General features: G+C 36.7%; 1 protein-coding gene across 1 annotated transcript in view; it reads left to right on the top strand.

The window, feature by feature from the left end:
* The window catches only part of LOC129261281 (protein furry homolog), an 83,013-nt gene that overhangs the window by 15,218 nt on the left and 48,084 nt on the right, over nt 1-19,711 (top strand). The window contains exons 8-27 of the mRNA XM_064099236.1: nt 104-286; nt 2,687-2,887; nt 3,658-3,951; nt 4,561-4,865; nt 5,440-5,580; nt 6,173-6,365; nt 6,799-6,966; nt 7,511-7,600; nt 8,480-8,754; nt 9,368-9,532; nt 9,911-10,090; nt 10,972-11,029; nt 14,762-14,853; nt 15,304-15,470; nt 15,945-16,105; nt 16,655-16,765; nt 17,208-17,362; nt 17,623-17,855; nt 18,619-18,881; nt 19,446-19,583. Coding sequence (XP_063955306.1) covers nt 104-286; nt 2,687-2,887; nt 3,658-3,951; nt 4,561-4,865; nt 5,440-5,580; nt 6,173-6,365; nt 6,799-6,966; nt 7,511-7,600; nt 8,480-8,754; nt 9,368-9,532; nt 9,911-10,090; nt 10,972-11,029; nt 14,762-14,853; nt 15,304-15,470; nt 15,945-16,105; nt 16,655-16,765; nt 17,208-17,362; nt 17,623-17,855; nt 18,619-18,881; nt 19,446-19,583 — 3,573 coding nt within the window. The remainder of the gene's footprint in view (nt 1-103; nt 287-2,686; nt 2,888-3,657; nt 3,952-4,560; nt 4,866-5,439; nt 5,581-6,172; nt 6,366-6,798; nt 6,967-7,510; nt 7,601-8,479; nt 8,755-9,367; nt 9,533-9,910; nt 10,091-10,971; nt 11,030-14,761; nt 14,854-15,303; nt 15,471-15,944; nt 16,106-16,654; nt 16,766-17,207; nt 17,363-17,622; nt 17,856-18,618; nt 18,882-19,445; nt 19,584-19,711) is intronic.

A 19,711-nucleotide genomic window follows, 5' to 3' on the forward strand; every position in this document is an offset into this window, starting at 1 on the left:
AGGATCATCCATTCTTATCCATTCATGTTCATGAATATTCATGATTATTTGTGCTTATTCATGATTATATCTTGATATTGTTTCTTCCATCATTCTGTTACAGTCTATCATCAGCCTGGTCATGGGTCTCAAGTTCTACCGAGTTAAGATGTTTCCTGTCGAAGATTTTGAATCCTCCTTTCAACTCCTTCATGAGTGTGCCAACTATTACCTGGAAGTCAAGGACAAAGACATCAAGCACGCCCTCGCTGGCCTCCTGGTCGAGATACTCGTTCCCATTGCTGCTGTGAGTAGAGTAGAATCATATTTTGACATTCTTTCTGGTTCTTGTGGATGCAGGGAAATGCTACGACATGTCACTGTAGAAAGACACAATGCGATATAAAATTTATACCTTTAGTAGTAATAATAGATGCAGGAGGAGTGGTGCTAGCAATTGCACTTGTAGTTGTAGTAGGACTTTAGTTCATTGGTTGGGGGGAGGGCTGTTAATATCTTGTATTTCAACATTCAAAATATTGAAGGATAGCTCAAGAAATGTTCAGTTTTAGAGGAATTGCAACAAATCCTCGTTTTTATCACACATCTGAATACTTTCAAAGTGTGATTCAGTTTGTAGGAAATAAACTCCTATTATGAAAATTGGAAAATACTTGCACATTTTCATGGATAAAGTAATTTGCAAACCACTGTATGAGAGAGCCCCTCGAAATGTATTTCTTTATCAGTATATCTATTTAAGCTTTATTTCTATCGCAGCTTCCTCCAACTCAAATACATGTAGCATCTTTTGGCATACCTGTGGTAATATATTTAAATTACATGCAAAGCATATGCAAATATCAATCTTTCCCTAATAATACTATCATTAGGGGTTTGTTGGTTTTCAATTAATATCAAATAATGTTTTTTTTTGTAAGACATTATAACTAACATTTATTTGTAAATACTCCATTACAAAACATTAAGATTTGTTATAAATTTATCTGAAAGTTTTTTTGGTATAATTTATGTATTCAATAAAGCTTATCAACAAAGTCCTGGTGGATGTTTCATAAAGATGTATTATTTTGATATTAATGGGGAACCCATTGTATTTTTTTGGTATAATCTCATCTTTTAGCTTGGGTTTACTATTTGGTTAAATGTGCGTACCACTATACTATCTATTTCTGAACAAGATGACATGTTCAAGAAGGGATATAGCAAGATTATTAATTCCAATTTTATTCATTCCAATCTACGTGTATGACTAATAATGAAGTCCTTCCCATAAAATGGAACTGTATTCTTCTCAAGACCAACTCTGCCTCCAAACAAGTTGATTTCAATAAAAAGAAAAATCATAGACACACAATTTCATCAAAATATGTTGTACATAGGAAAGATAAGCATTTGGAGGTTTCACTTTGTTATATCGAAACACAGGTGGTAAACGTACCATTTCTTTGTATTTTTATTATTGGAAATATGAAATTTTTTAATTTTTCCTCTATGACATACACCATGGTTTGTGGAATCATCATTATTGCAAATTATTATAATTCAATCAAGAGCTTCCATTTTATGAAATGTGCAAAATGGAAAATATTTGCTATTTTATATAGAAAATTCAAAAGAAAGAGAGGGTGTGAGACATCATCAGCTCTCTTATTTGCTTATCAAAGTATTGCATGCAGCTCATTCTTTTATTAAATACAATCAAACTTTTAAGATGTCATGACTATCATATTTTACATCTAATTTTGATGAAATTTTGATTGTCGTTTTTGTATGATTAATCTCTGTTTTATTGACATCAACTTATTTTTATGGTTGAATTGACCTTTAAAGATCAGTATATTCATTATTAACAAGATTGGAGGATTGGCAAATTAATTTCATCATATATTTCATGTAATGTAATGATCAGGTGTAAATCACTCAATATATCAATAGAGTATCTAAGCATAAATATTCAGCTACTGTAATCAATGAATTGGAAATTGATCTATTTTCTGACAAAGCCTACATGTAATGAATCTGATTTACAATTGAGAGTTCATCTCAATATCTAAAAGTTGTATTTCATTAAGTGAAGAAATGAAGTTAAATCGGCCATACAGACAAACAAAACACTACAAATTTCATAAAAATTGGATGAGGAATAATAAAGTTATGCTTAATTTTGGCAAGACAGTTCTACGCATGTCATAGATATTATGCAATGGTGATCTGAATATGTCATCTCACCCCTTATTCTTTTGTATTTTGTTATATGAAATTATGTAAAAATAGGATAGACCATGGTGTAAACTCATCATTGCTAAAACTATATTTTGTTACAAGGGAGACATGGATATATAAAATATGATATTCTATGTAATAAGATAAGGAAAAGGACAATGGGGGCATGACATCATCAGCCCATTTTTTCTGCACATTATTGATGTCATTGATAAAGTCATAAACTGTTTTTAAAAGATATTGCTGAACTTCATGAAATTTTCAATAACTTCTTTATTTTTTTTATAAGATTTTGATGAAATATTCAGCTTGTTGAATTTCACTCTATTTATTTAGATTTCATTATTTCAGGCCTCAAGTACCCCCCCCCCTTTTGATACCTCACTTGCACAAGTGGGGCAATAACAACCATAGTAGACATACAATCATTTTTCGTCCTCTGATTATCTTTTATATCCAGTGTGTGAAGAATGAAGTGAACATCCCTGTCCTGAAGAACTTTGTTGAGAAGATGTACCAGACCACCTTTGAGCAGTGTTCCAAGAAGAAGCATGCACTGGCAGCATTCCCCCTTCTCACCTGTCTTCTCTGCGTCAGTCAGAAACAATTCTTCTTGTCTACGTGGCATAACTTCCTCTCCCTCTGTCTCTCAAGCCTAAAGGTATGCCATAGGTTATATATTATGCATTTACTCTTTTGTGTGGTGCACTTTTAAAGGGTACTTGTATGTTAACCTAGAAATTAATTTGTTTTTAATATACACATGCATGCAGGGTAATGGGGGAAAAGTCATTTAGATTTTGTGTCGGAAGCATTAAATGCAGTACTTGTCTTAATCTTGACCATCTGTTCCAAATAGAGAGTACTGCTAACAGTTACTAGCAATGATAATTACACATCAAAGGAATGAAAGACTAAATCTCATGGATTTTTGCAGTTCAATGAATTCATATTTTGACCCTGTAACAAATCTTTGCTTATATCATATGGAAATACAATGATAAAACACAGTATTCATCTTTGTAGATAGAATAACCCATTCCTCTGATTCGTTATTGCTTACAGTTGCCTTGGCTTCATAACATGAAGCTTAGCGATTAATCGTACGCTTGATTTTTATGATTGAGTGTACATTGTAGTCAATGCAATCAATCGTAGAAAATGTTCTATGATCATTGGTAAGCTTTGTGTTACGGGCCCCTGGGCTTCATAACATAAAGCTTGGTGATTAATTGTTTGGTGTATTTCTATGATTGATGGAATTGAGTATTGTGTATGATCAAGACCCATAATCAATTGCTAAACATTATGTGATGGGCCCCAGGTATCATAGTTTGTGTCACAACGACCAGTATCTTGAAGATAAATCAACTGGCATCAAAGATTTCATTCCCTGAATTATATACTGTAATTGCCCACCTTTCTACCTAGCATCGAGACAGCAAGTTGTCCCGCGTAGCTCTAGAATCCCTTTACCGTCTCCTCTGGGTTTACATCATGCGTATCCAATGCGAGAGCAACACAAGCACCACCATGCGCCTCCAGAGCATCACAGGGACTCTCTTCCCAAGGAACTCCCGTAACGTCATACCGAGGGATACACCCCTTCACATCTTTGTCAAGATCATCCAGTTCATCGCCCAGGAGAAGCTGGAGTTTGCCGTCAGGGACGTCATCTTTGATCTTCTGGGAGTCACAGGAAAGAGCAGAATGCTCTTCCCAGAGGTAAATATGATGATGATGATGATGATACCTCTTGTTTGCCCTGGGTACAACAATCGGCTACTGTATCTTTTATTTGTAGGAGTTCCATGAAAGAGTAGAATGTTCTTTCCAGATGTAATAATAATAATACTTGATACCTTTTGTTTACCCAGGGAATACAAACCTGCCATCTTTGATCTCCTTGAAGTAAAAAGGAAAGATTAGACACCTCTTTCCAGATGTGGTAATAATGGCAATGAAAGTATCTCTTGTTTACCCAGGGTTTAAAAGCCAATTATCTTTTTTTTTCTTAGAGTGACTGGAGAGGGTAAGTTGCTCTTCTGCTAGGTATATTGTACATTCTTGATTTAGTTCTACATTTCTATACATTGCCATTATTTTAATGGAGAAATATCCTTTCAGGTAGTTCATAGGCTCCTCAACCTTGTGAAATTAAAAATTTGTTTGAAAATGTATCCAAAATATTGGTAAGACAATTTGGATTGTTAAACAATCATAGACCCCCCCTCCAGCTCTACAATAATGGGGTTATTAGAAATGACATGTGATTTTAATTTTAGTCTCTTTCAGCTTTGTCTTAAGTTTTCCTTCAATCGCTCTCCTCCACAGCGCATGAACGTTGGTCTCCGAGCTTTCTTGGTGATTGCTGACAGCCTGCAGCAGAAGGAAGAAGCCCCACCAATGCCCACCACCACCCGGATCATGCCATCGGGAAACACCCTCCGAACCCGAAAGACATTTCTCAACAAACAACTTACAGAAGATGGAGCTAAGACGATCGGGGTAGCACCATTCTATCCCAGCATCAGGAAAGCCCTGGATCATATTGTTAGGTCTCTGGACATGACCGTTGGCAAGGCCCTACTCATGACCAATGCACAGTGTCTGACCAAAGAGCTGGATGACCTCATGACGTAAGTTGGATAATATTGTCCCAATGGAAATAAAATCTTAGCCTAATAAGATGTAAGACCATGACGTTAACCCTTCTGCAAATGAGGTATTTGTAGGCTGCATTAGATTGTGTAGTTAATGTATTTATTTATCAGTTTGACATTTATCTACAAATGTTACAGACTTATTTCATAGACAGATACATGTCAAAATATGTTACAAATAATTATGAGAAGATAAAAGCAGGCAAACAAGCAAAATTGAATATTGAAGAAAGATATTCTTTTACTATACGAGAATGACAGTATAAGGAGTGGCAGGAAGGCTGAGCCTTATGTAAAAGCCAAGCTCCAAATATATATAAACCAAATCATGTATATGTAATATCTCATCTCTGATTTAAACAGATAGATGAGACTTAGAAAGGTAAATGTATACATACAATTATCAACAGCTATTTGCAAATTCACACACATGGTAAATGATGTGATTTTTATTTGATTATCATTGTGTAGTTTATGTACTACTCACCATATTGTGTCTTTCTTATATGTTGCATAACAAATCCCCAAATTTGTATTTGATACACTCTAGGAATGAAAGGAAGCCAAAGATTGAATTGTTCAGGACATGCATCGCAGCTATCCCACGTCTCATTCCTGATGGTCTCAGCCGTAAAGAACTCCTGGAACTCTTATCAAGGTTGACTGTCCACAGGGATGATGAACTTAGAGGGTAAGAATCTTTTACTGTTCAACTTTAACTTCAATTTCACATTTCTATAATGTCTAGATTCCGTTTTGGTTGCTGTGTGATATTTCAAAGTTGTGTGCTGGGTGGTTCACTGACAAGTGATAAAATTAATAAGTGATTTTTTTTTTAAAGGAACTCATCCTGAAATTTTCATATTGTTCTTGTGATACTTGTATAAAAAGGAAGAATCACATCTTGTTAATTATTTTCTTCGAGTGTGATATTTCAAATAACTGTCAAATATATTGCTTAAATTTATAATGATATTCGAATCTTGTATTTTTTATGTTACATTTAGACCTGAAATAGCTAGAGATTAATTCAACTTCATAGCATTAGAACTTGGAAGCCATAAGGGGAGGGGGGGCAGCTTCAAAAGAAGAACAAAAGCTATGTCAATGGGTTATGCAATGTACCAGGTTCATTGATATTTCAGTGCGTGGTATATTTTTTGTTAGGCATGGTAAGAAATTACCATTGAAAACAGCACCCAAATCGAATTGGTTTATATACTATGGCACCTTTATAGAAATACACAATACACTTAAATACATATGTTTTTTTATTTCTGTAGCTTGGCGTTCACATCCCTGCAGAATGTTGTAGTAGACCTTCCAGACTGGAGAGAGGATGTGATCATATGTTTTGTTAACTTCATGGTTCATGAAGTTCATGATATGTTCCCTCTCATCTTGGAGAGCGCCCTCAAGATGCTTCTTCAGCTTCTCTCACAGTGGAAGATGGCAGAAACCAATAAGGAAGAAGAGGTATTGATGATGATGGTGATGGTGGTGATGGTGGTTGTGGTAGTGTTTGGGGTGGTGGTGGTTATGGTGATGATGATGGTGGAGGTGGTGAAAGTGGTTGTTGTGGTGGTGATGATGATGATGATGATAATATTCTCCTTTGTTTATTCCCTTCTCTCCAGGAGTGGATAGAGTGCATACACCATGTTCAGGCAAGCTGGAATCTGATAATGAATCTTTTAATGTATCTGTAAAGGACTCAAGACTTTGTCATTAAGTTTTAAGCACTAGACAAAAATTGCATGTTATTGCAATTATTACTATTTTTTAAATCTAATCTGAAATGAATTATTTTAAGCTGTATAATTTCTACAGCTCTTATATCCATCAACTCCAAAAAGAAAGGGAATCTCAAATGATGAATGTCAATTTTGCTGTGTTTCATTTCCTCCAGCCCCAGCTGAAGCCACCATATGAACGGAACCCATTCGCCGGTGTACTAAATCTTGTAGAAGGATTTGCCTTGGTGTTCCTGTGTAGCTGTCGACCTCTGATAAGAAGATTGAGTTTCTTTGTCTTGAAGGAAGTCCGGGCCCTTTTCAGCATCCTTGGATACTCAAGAGTAAGGATCGTTATGGATTTTGCTTGATATGCCTGACCTGCACATTAATTTTTTTTATACTTCTATGTTTGTATTTTGTAATATGAAACTATGAGTTTATTACCTACTTGGTGCATAAGTGCCCTTTGTGTCTTCAAGATACCAGGTCCCATGGAGAGGATCCTATACCTGTGGTCATCTGGTATCTTGCTTACTAGCATTTATCCTTTCTTAGCAGCCAGATATTCAAAACTTCTGACCATGGTACTTGATTCACTCAGTAAAGATTATGGTACAGCAGAGTTAAAATTATCGTTAATCTTTATTTTGACAAAGGTTCCGCTTGTATGGATTTGATCTGTGATTGGTAGCTTGATGATGACGGCGTACTAGACACATTTGATACAGCTTGCCAGAAGTTCATAACACAAAGTTTCGCAATGGTCTTAACAATAAACTTGCACAGACCATAATCTACAATTGATCGTTTGCGATCAAGCATACGATCAATCACCAGGCTTTGTGTTTGTGGACCCAAGCATTCAATCATTGTTTTTATTTGTAGGTTGACGATGACAGTGTGCTCGATGTGATTGATAGAGCTTGTCCAGGAGTGGTGGAGAGTTTCATCCATCAACTACCACCAGCAGAAAAGGTAAGACTACTCATTGTGACATCATCATGATACATAATACACCATCATGATTCATATTTCAAAACTGAACTGAAAACTTATCTTTTCAAGAGAGTTTTGTTTTATACATTTTGTAGAGATAATTGCGTTAGCTATGACTTAATTCTACATGTATTTTCTCATCTTGTTAATTGTTGTTTCCCATTTTACTTGCTGTGTATTGTAATTTTAATTGAACACATCCATAATGCAAAATATGGAAAAATATGGAATTGCAAAAAATTATTATTATGATTCATTCCTGTTTACTGAGGGTAGATATCTGCTTTTAGTATAAAAATATAGAGCTTTTGTCTCTTGCCAGATTCTCATTGCTTGTTACAGAAATGTAACAAGCATGATCTATTCTAGTATTTTTGTTGAAAAGGCATAATTGCCCATGGATTTTCTAATGAGTGTAGCAATGTGTTGATGTGACTATGGGAATGAATAAAGAAATAACGATTAAAAAATAATAGTTTTCTTGAATTATACATGGATATCCAAATTATTCGTATTTCCTAGTCTCCTTGTGTACCCCCAGAGTTTCAAAATGAAGAAAAGTCTCTATTTGTAGTATCTCAACCATGTCTGTCAAATTAATCTACCCTGAGATAACCTTTTATCATGTTTCAGTTGAAAGAAAACTTGGTGATGATGAATTATTTTATTTGCTGATTGGCTTGACTTAATTTTGAAAGCGAGGTATTGTATTGAAAAACAATTATTCCCAGTCTGTTTTATTTGAATAATTGCTAAATGCAAGTCCTAACTTTGTCCAGAATTGTCAACTGATCCATCGATCATTGGTCAGGGCTTAGAAGTTGAAATTAATTTTGTATTGTAATTTGTATCATGCAGGCTACCATCACTGCATTACCCACAGTAGACCTTCAATGGGTGGTAGAGCGTTCCATCAATCAATGGTCTGGGAGTACATACGAGTCGTCTGGAGCCAGCGATAGTCTGACCAAGCTAGCAGCGAGGGGTATGGGAGGGTTCAATCCTTGGGCCTCTTGCCTGGCTAGATTCTTCCATAGTAATTGCTTGCCACACTACTGCCCGACAGCAGTGACCAATGCCTGGCCAGTGGTCAACACCAGACTGACCCAGCTCTATGGACACATTGACCCAAGGTTTGTTATAGCTTTGCTGTTTAGTCGACAATGGTGTCTGATGAAGCTGTTTGTGAGTTATAAACCATTTTAAAACTTGTGACCCTTTCTAGAAATTCTCAATCAGTATGTTTTCCATCAGCTAAAGTTGAAATTCGATCTTTGTTGATTCAAATCCTCATTTTGCCTCTGACGAAGATTCTGCTAGGATCGAAAGCTTAGGCCCCTTTTGACTTTCAAATTAGGTATGTAAAAATATGATGTAAAGTAGGGAAAGAGAATCATAAGTAACTCATTTAGCACAAGAAATGGTGAACAGATGTTTGTAAAGTCATGCTTTACTTACCACCAGCTTTATAAAACGCCATCCTAGGGACCTCCTCTCACCCCATGTACATTGCCATCACACTTTTGTTAAAAAACACAAGACTGGTTGGAACATGCAACTTGGTAGTGGTTTGTAGCAGGTAACATGCATGCTGATTTTAACCGTGTCATTTGACGTAAATCATGGGGTGGGGAACTGGGATGCTTTATTTTTTTTACAATGGAATTAATACATCTGTATAAAATGCCTGATTTTGTATATTTTGTGGAATGAAATTAAATATTAAATTTTGATATTTGATTACAGTGCTCCATCTGAAGGAAGGACATCAATTCGTTCAAAGAAGGTTCTTCATCCAATGGATGATAACATTGCCCTCTGGAGGAACTATCTGGTGTTTGCATGCAGCTGTGCCCCACCTAGCGCCGGTTATCAAACTCCAAGACGATGCTTGTCCCCAGAACCCAATAGGTAATTTCAAGTCAATGAGACAAGGATGGTAATGTCTGTTTCTTTAATCACTGAAGGATATTTATCTTTAAAAACAGATCTCTTATCACCATTACATGTAAGTCATCTTGTAAGATCCATTTCATTTTAGAAATTAAATATCATATTAATTATTCAGGATTCAATTTTATAATACGATTTGTATCATTGTTGACTTTTGAACAAATACAGAATTTTCTCAGGCATTTTTGTTGTAAGACTTAGTTTTTTTTTACATTTGAATTGAATTGAAGAAACAATGATTTTTTTTTCAATATTAGAAAAATTTATTAAGGTGTGTATAGATTGGAAGAGAACTTGAATCATGAATGGAATGTTTACTTTTTCTGTTGATTTCAGTGGTTCAAACGATGGTTCCTCCCACCTTGAGAGATTAGAAGCCAGACTTCATAGTTCATCTAGCGGGGTGACAGCAGCAACACTCTTCAAGATGTTAGTTCCACTCATCAGATGTGATAATACAGACACTAGAGAGGCGGTTGTCAACGGTCTTGGCTGGACAAACATGTTTGCATTCAGGTAAAGTGTCCTTTCCTCTGCTTTGACCTTTGACATTCACATTCTTATTTATCCTTATTATTTCTTTTAATGTGTTTTCTTATTTGAAAGAAAATGTTGTTAATATTTTTAATGTAATGTTTTTGTTATAACTTTCTTGATTTTTGTCTGGTTTCCATATTTTATCAAGAAATTTTGCTTTTTACTTGGTAATCCTGTCAGGAGTATAATTGACGTGTTCAAATTCACTTGATCTTTGTTTGATATGCATTGTGTATGTTTTTAATACTTCATGATTTTGAAAATTGAATTGAATTGAAATGTTATTCGAGTGAGCTGTTGTGGATCAGTAGAGTTTAGCATTGAACCACAAGGTCCTTGTTTAAATCTAACTGCGACACTTATGTTCTTTGCCAGGATATAGGTCTACATTTACCACCCTAAATCCAGGTGTAGATGGATACCCATTATGTGTGAGTGCTGGTTACTTGGCAGCTTGGTTTAAATCCAAGTATCGATGTGCCATGAGAAGCACAATATGATGGCAACGGACGTGTTAACATTGGCCATTATTATCATGTTGACTTCAATACTTGTTCATGCTGTTGTGCATGGCAATACAGAATTGTATTACATGAGTAATGTATGTACTGGTGATTTTGTGAGGTGTTTATCAGATAATGTTATAGCCAGGCTGGGATAAAATGCATATTGTAACAATAATGATATGAAATAGGAAATAATCCCATCTGAAGATATCACTATTCAGCGACTCTGCATATTCTTTGGTTGTAATCTGTGTCCTTACTCTTTTAAAAATGGATGCATGTATATTGCTGTTGTCAAACAAATTTGAAGAGGAAAAAGTGTTTGATATTTAAAGGTTTTGTTTTCTTTACTAGGGATCTAATGGATGAACTGCAACAATCACTGAAAGATGCCTTGGAGAGGAAGCAAGAGGTAAGTGGCTCTACTGAAAAGATGAGAGGGAGAGTGGAGATAAGGAATGAAAAAGGAGTTGGGGGAAATTAAAGAGGAGAATCTAAGAGGGGAGTAGAATGTAATTTAGATTCAATTAAAGAGTGAGATGTGAAGGTAGGGGTAAAGAGGAGTGCTGGTTGTCATCAAAGTCTTTTTTTTTAATGCAAACTGGGCCACAACAGCATTGATCCAATGAGGACAAAGTGCACTGATGAAAAAATAAATATAAAGTGTGATGTTCGTTGGGATCATGAATAGTTTTCAAAGGTCATGAACAGTATTGTTCCTACATGATATTATCACAATTCGAAAAGATAGATGTATAGATAGTATTCAATTTATTATATACAGTCCGACCTCTCTTATCCCGACACATTGGGATCAGCACCAATCCGGATAGATGTTTATCCGGATCTGGGAGACCCAATATTAAATACACGCAGCTGCCTCCCCAATGATAGCTACTCGTAATCTTTTGTAGTGTGCGCACACAATATTTCTCTGCTGTCAGTGCAAATTAGAGGCATTTTTTAATGGAAATCGATTGGTTGCCAAAACTCTTGGATAATTTACCTGCTGAAATGATTGAGGAATACATTTAGCATATCTCGAAAGAAAGAGAATGACTCGAAACTAAGTTTCAAGTCAAAGTTAGCCATTGTTATACTGACTGTAGGCTCAAACATGATAGATGGCACTGTCTGTAATGCAAGACCAGGCCTGAGCGAGACATGTTTTTTGTTGTTGTTTTTTTCAGAAAAAAAAAGAGAATGTGATAAAATAGTAAAGTGCTCATATTTTCTTCATTCTTGTCTTTTCTCTCTTAAGAATATGTAACTCAGTGTTTTTGTCTCACCTGCATAGCAGAGTGAGACTATAGGCGCCGCTTTTCCGACGGCGGCGGCGTCAACACCAAATCTTAACCTAAGGTTAAGTTTTTGAAATGACAGCATAACTTAGAAAGTATATGGACCTAGTTCATGAAACTTGGCCATAAGGTTAACCAAGTATTACTGAACATCCTGCCTGAGTTTCACATCACATGACCAAGGTCAAAGGTCATTTAGGGTCAATGAACTTAGACCATGTTGGGGGAATCAACATCAAAATCTTAACCTAAGGTTAAGTTTTTGAAATGACAGCATAACTTAGAAAGTATATGGACCTAGTTCATGAAACTTGGCCATAAGGTTAATCAAGTATTACTGAAAATCCTGCTTGAGTTTCACGTTGCCTCTCAAGCCAGCATATCAGATTTGCTGCCATGTCAGTTGCCTCTCCATGTGTGGGAAAGTCGGGTTTTTCCATCTCTCCAGATTCTTCATCATAATCTTCCTTGTTTTTGCTTGTTTCTCTGACAGCTGATTTCAGGATCTCTTTCTCGAGTGTCTCCCACCCAGGGTCTTCATTGTCGTACTCCAACCATTCCTGGATTTTTTTCAGTGGAGCATTCAGAGCTTCCAGGGAGCTGGTGAATTAGATCTGCCACTTCTTCATCTTGTGAAATATCATCTTCTGACCCTTCTTCATAGGCGATTTCTGGTCCGAGAATCACTGGTCCACCATCACTTGCTGATGGTGCTTGCCTTGACACTATCCCATGCAGCAGCTGACAAGTAGACAGCATCCTCCAGCGTGATTGACTCGATGAAGTCAATGATGCCGTTGGTGGAACCATCCGAGTCAGATGAGATGATTTTCCAGATAAGATTTTTTTTGTAGATTCGTTTGGTTGTTTCCAAGATTCCTTGGTCCACGGGCTGAAGCAGTGGAGTTGTGTTGGGTGGTAGAAAGACGCTTCATATGTTGCCATCATCAGACATCATTTCTGCAGCATCAGGATGAGATGGAGCATTAGCAAGGTCTCAAGGAGAAGAATGTCCTTTCCTGAGAGACCCTTTTGGGCCAGATAATTATGAACAGCTGGAACAAAGTTCTTGTGGAACCATTCGCTGAATAATGCACCATTCATCCATGCATTCTTTTGGCTTTGGTAGATCACAGGGAGGGAAGCCATGTCGGATTCTTGGACTTGCCAATGAGTAGAGGGGGCAACTTGTGTGTGCCTGATGCATTAGTTGTTGCTAGAAGAGTGAGCCGCTCTTTGTTTTCTTTTGCCCTGGTGCTGTTTTCTCTTCTGGTCCAACGAGTGTACGGTGTGGCAACACTTTCCAATAGAGGCCTGTCTCATCACAGTCATAGATCTGCTCCCTTGAAAGTTCTCCATCGGCTATGATCTCATCTAGTTTGTTCAAGAAACGATCAACTGCAGGCGAATTAGCGGAACGAATCTCCCCTTGGACAGAGAATCCGTGAATTCCATGCCTCTCTTTGAACTTCTGAAGCCATCCAGCTGAAGCTTTGAAAGCTTGGCTTCCTCTAGTCCCATCCCGGAGACAAGCTTCGTTGAATTTCAGAGCCTGTGCCTTCAGAAATTCCCCAAGATTGGTGTATTGGAGCCATGCTGTTGTAGAAGCCAGCGATATGTTGCTTGGTCTATGGCATCATGGACCGGTAGTTGTATCATTTTGCACTTTGCAGATACATCTGACATGTATTTCTTGATGGACTTCCACTGCTTGAAAATGTCCGAAATAGTACTTGTTCCCAACCCATATGTTTCTGCAACTCTAGCTTGAATAGCCCGTTTCTCTATTTTAGAGATTATCTCAAGATTCTGATTAACATTCAAAACGATGCGTTTGCATTTTGGAGGCATGGTGATCAATGAGAAAATTACACCTTTAATACTTTTTAAGAAAGTAACAATGCGGCAGTGATCGTGGTAAAATTCATGAATTCACTTTTTTCATGCACATTGGGTAAAGAAGGATACAGACAAAACAAGGCTGAATAAGTACATGTAAGCAATGAGACAGACTGCAGCAGTGAAGTCTTGTTACTAGCGTTGGCAATTCATTTCAAATTGGGTATTTCGATTGGATAAAAGTTGTGTATGACTGTGTATATGCAGTTTTTGAGCACTGCCATTTGCCGCTCAGCCGAAGCATTTAAACCAATGCGAATGCGCGTCTATTCTCAGCGATGTGACCTACATGTGAGAGGAGTGTGATCATGCACAATAGATCTGTGAATGGTTGTGCTGTGCCCTGATTTACTGGAATATTATCCTGTCTAGTTCATTCGGTGATTTGGGTAATATATTTTCATAAAAAATAATGTGGATGTAGGTAGACTATATTGGAAAATGTATGTAATCAAAGTGAGTTTGCTTAGGAATTTTGATTTTTAGATTGAAATCTTGTTTCCCCACCTACTATACTATATTGAAAAAGATCTCAGCAAGTGTGCGTCCGGGTAATAGAAAGATCCGGATAAGGGGAGGCTGGATAAGAGAGGTCAGACTGTACATGTATTTACTTATTTTGAATAATCTGAACATCTGGAATTAGCAGCATTTGTGTATATACCTCCCAGTGATAACAATAATGAAGGTCTAGATAGGCAATTAACTTACAACAATCTTGTAATACATGTAGTCACCATCAGATAATATCTGTCATAGTGCATTAAAATCTCTGAACACAATAAGTGAACTTCTGAGCAGGCCTTGCGAAAGAATTTTGATTTTTACTTTAATACTTGCTTGAAAAGGCTAATGAATATTAGAGAAATATTATATAACACTGTACTTTAGTTGAAAATGTCTAATCTTTAACTTTGCTTTGTGATTTTTTCACTGATCAATAGAATATGAGACGAAAGAGAAGGAGAGATTTCTTGAGAGTGCATCTGATCAGAGTCTTTGAGCTGATAGCTGAGCACGGCTTGTTCAGAGAAAGGTTTGTATGGTTTGTTCTCAATCAACTAAATCTAGCTGATATCTCAACGAGTATAGTTTGAAGATTGATTCCATGTGAGATATGCATGCATCATCCTGCCATTGACTTGTTATGTAAAACACACCATTGTGTGGGCAATTGCTTAGAAGTATTGTAATTTTATGTTTCTCTTATACTTCTCTGAAATGCTGATCGTCAGTGTTGATTTATGTGTGAAAAAACCCCAGACCTACAAGTCTGCATACGTTTACATTTAATCAGCCAAAATATAGTTCCAGTCAAAGCAACTTTTCAGACAAAAGCAAAGCATGTGATATTTGCATCTTCTAAGTAGATTTTGCCAAAGTCAATGAAGTGTCCTCAACTGATTTGACCTAGGCCAATTCCCCTGCATCCACATAGTTGTTGATGTTGTCATTGGATTAATGTTATGTTAATATTTTTTTGTAGGTGTTTGCTTGGAAAGGAGACTCAGCCACTGAACAGTACTTTCATTGATTACATCGAGGGTATGAGGTTGTTTCTAGAGAGTGAGAGTGATAAGGATTCACCAACATTGATGGAGATCAGACTGCACTTCAGTGGATTCATTGGACGACTCATTAGGAGTGTGCCAGGTAGGATTGATATTGTGATAATTAAAAATTAATACTGAATTTGTTACTTGGCCTTTTCATTTATTCTCAACACCATTATCACCGCCAACATCATCTATCTTGTCATCAATACCACCTTCATCATCTTCATCATCAGCAGCAGCACATCAGCATCATCAACATCCTCCTCATCATCATCATCAGCATCACTCATCTTCACCATCATCAGCGGCAGCTGCAGCATCACCATCATCATTATCATCATCCTCTGTCCCCCCCTACCCTCACTACCATCATCATCATCATCATCATCATCACCTCCATCTTCATTATCATCCTGACTTTCATCTTTGCTGTAACCCATTCCTATATTTCATTTTTCAAATCAGTTAACTATCAACCCTTGGCACAGTATTATTATGCAGAAAAGATGGACATGTTGATTGGCTAAAACTCACCCTAAATCCTTTTCACAACTTGTTCATTCTGTTACAGCTGAGCATCGAGCCAACCTCTTGCCACGTGATGTACGCTACAGCGTTTTCTTTTTATGTGGAGCATGGTGTCGCAAACTTGGCGTAGTCTATGGTGCTGTTGATAGAACACCATCATATCAAGATGAGAATTTCTCAGACCTAGAGATTGAGGCATTGCAGGTAAACAAAAACATTCTATGTGACTGACAATTATTCAAAAGGAATTTGTCAGCATTCTAGACTTTGGCACCAATTTTAAAGATCATTTCGCAGGCCTTCATTTTAATTAAATGTAGTGGGGCAAACAATTTGAATTTCAATTTGTTGACAAAATGTATTTCTTCACCTACAAAGGTATTCTTTTTATTAATTATGACTGTGTATGTGTTTTTTGGGGACTGTTAAAATAATCTGGGTTGAATCCATAGAGACTAAAGAAAGAGTTTGTCAGGAGATAATGAAATACACTCAATAAAATGCAAGAATGGTGTTACTAGTTGAATTACTTGTATATTTGACCATGACAATTTAGTTTTTCAAGCTTAATTGGAAGTAAATATAGTAATGTTTTTCTAATCTGAAACAGTGGGATTTTACCGTGTTTTATGTTTTGTGCATGTTGATAAATTTGAATCATAATTTAAGAATATGTAATCATATTTTACCTATGTGTTAGATTCGCTGTAAAGTTGACCATGAATAAAATATTTTTTTAAATATATATTTCAGGCAATGGCTGCTCTTCTTGTTTGTGGAGAGGTGTTTGATACCAATGCTCTTGCCCAAGAAGGTTATCTGTACACCTGGATGGACAACTTACTCAACTGTACCGATGAAAGGGTAGGAATAATATCATTCTATAAGTGTTTTTTATGTTGTTTGTGAGTGTGGTGGTGGTTATTTTGGTTGATGGTGCTATTGGTGGAAGTGGTTGTTGTTTATGGTGGTAGTGGGTGTTGTTTGTGGTGGTGGTAGTGTTGTTGCTGTTGTTATTGGTGTGGTGAAGTGCTTGATGAGAATGGTGATGCTTGATAGGAAATACTGGAGGTGTGTGATGTCAAAGTGATGTCTGTATAAGTCAAAGTCAGTATGGCAAAGATTGTTCAGTTGGGATGATGATAATGATGATGATGATGATGACAACGACGACAGTGGTGGTGGTGATAGTTTTGATTGTGATAGTGAAGTGGATTTACTTTACATATTTGTAATAAAATCATAACAAAAAATACTCCAAAAATTTCCATGTGTGAGTTAAAATATTGTTTTCTGTTTCACCCAGGTTCACAAGCTAGGTAAAGAAACAGCAGTGCTGCTACTGGAAAACAACCCTCAACTTCCTATGGTACTGATGTGGTGTATCCACCGGTGTTACACAGGACCTAAACTTGTTGCTAGTGGTTATTTCCAAGCCATGGCTTCAGTCCTTAATACAAGGTTAGATGAGACTTGAAAAAAAAAATTATTGTCAAAAATTACAATTGCAAACATAAATTGAATACATTTATTTTCCTTTGAATACTATTTTATGTTCTTATGCTTCCATGTGGTATTTAATGCCAGCTGTTGTCAAGTGAATTTAAATATAAGTCATGTGTAAGCTTATTCACAACTTACGAACAGCTTGCTGAATACCCTCCTGGATACTCATCCACTGAGTCAACACCATTATTTTTTTCCCATGATTCCATTTTCAGTGAGTACCCATGTGATATGATAGTGATCCTGTGCTTGGTCCTACTGAAGACTGCCGATCCTTGCTCCGTCATCCGCACACTGGCCTATCAACTCCTACAAGTCCTTGACAAGAGATTCTTTGGCTCGGGTGGACAGAGCAACCTTCTCAAAGCCACCTACGGCAAGTCTCATGTCGCCCTGAGCAGAGAGCTGGCCAACTTACACCCAGAACTCACTCTTGCCATTTTCTCAGGTATGCAGGTTGTATTTATGAAATTTTATTACATTTAGATCATTAATTTTCTTATTTAACACCCTAGAAATGTACCCATAGGCCTGTATTCTCGAAAGAGGTTTCAATTGTACCATGGTAAAACAATGAACTATGCAGATGTTTTATGAAAATTTAATTATGAATAAAATCACATTTATATTCCCACTTGCATTTGGTATGTGATTTACCACTGCATTGATTCAGATTATGTAAAAAAAAAATAATAATAATGTAGGATTTATATAGCGCACGTATCCACCTTGCTAGGTGCTCAAGGCGCTCCTATATTACTCCGGCTAAGCTAGTCTACCAATTCTGGTGCGCACAGCTTTTTGAGGAATTACTTCCTGCCTGTACCCATTTACCTCACCTGGGTCGAGTGCAGCGCAGTGTGGATAAAGTTCTTGCTGAAGGAAAACACGCCATGTACAGGAGAGGTGTGCTACTGGGTATCTATCAACAAGAGTAAATGTTGAATAACATTGTGTCTGTTATTCAACATGTAATACAGTTGGTTCAGTTATCACTGTTTTAACTACTTGCAAATTGCTTAAAGTAATTAACTAGGTTGTACATCCAACCCCCAATTTCTCTATATATACTTCACTTTATGGGCTTCTCGAGCCTGGGTAATTTTCATCGCATTGCAACTAGAAAACAAATACAAATAATTTGTGATGTATATATTTGATATGATTGCTCCACTTACAATCACCTTTATAAATTCATCTTGAATCTCCAGAAATAACGGAACGTTTTGAGTCTGCCCCTCTAGTCCATCGTAACATCATGCTGGAGTACCTGCTCCCCTGGATCTATAACATTGAGCTGGTAGACTCCCTAGGTAAGGAGGGAGGTGGAGCCGGCTCCCTGGTTGGAGGTAAGGAGAAGGACGTGGTGGAGATGGAGGACCCGGAGCAGGGGTGCGCCTTGAGGCGTCCTGGATGGGGTAGCAAGCAGGCGTCCTGTGTCATCCTCAATAACCTTCTCTTCATTACGGCAGAGGTGATTTTCATTCAATACATTAGAATATTGATTTTTGTGTAGCAAATATTAATTCATTCCTTGTTCCGAATCCTTTGTTCTTAAGTTCAGTCTTTTAGTTAGATTTAGTTTTGTATATTTTATTTACGTATTTTTCATCAAATATCAAGTCATACAATACAGATACAAATGGTTGCAATAATGTTGACAAATCAGTATATGAGGAAGAATATATCATGTTACCATTTGGATAATCTCAACTTCAAGCCCCATATTTCTTTATTTTTTTTCTATCCCTCTTTATTCTTTCTTCTTTCTCTCTTTCATGTTTTATCAATATTCACTCCAAATACTTTAAAAAAATTAAATGATGAATAATATGATTTGTACACTGGAAATAATTAAGTAAGAATTTGTTATTTTTTCCATGCAGTACTCCAGTCAGAAGAAAAAGAATTGTTATTAAAGTCAATCATAAGAAGGATTTTCCCAATTTTCTCAGTATTTTTCCTGCACCTCATAGAATCTCTATTGATTAATCACCAATTAATTTCACACTTCACTTGTATTTTCCTTCATTTTCAGTATGGTGATGATCACTGTGATGGTCTTGAACAGCTATGGGCGGGGCTATGTACCTGTTGGCCTGGTAACCTACCGGTCATTCTTAACTTCCTGCTTGGTCTAACTGGTGTCATGACCAACCCAAACCTTCTACCTTATGTGAGTATCTAATTCGGGCAAACTGGCTATGTATAATGATTGATATCAACTATAATCACTGAGATTATCACCAATTATGCGTAAAATGTCATCTCTGACCCACCATTTCAATGATACACGGACTGTAT

Source organism: Lytechinus pictus, chromosome 5 (assembly GCF_037042905.1).
Source record: "Lytechinus pictus isolate F3 Inbred chromosome 5, Lp3.0, whole genome shotgun sequence".
NCBI classification, from domain to species: Eukaryota; Metazoa; Echinodermata; class Echinoidea; order Temnopleuroida; family Toxopneustidae; genus Lytechinus; species Lytechinus pictus.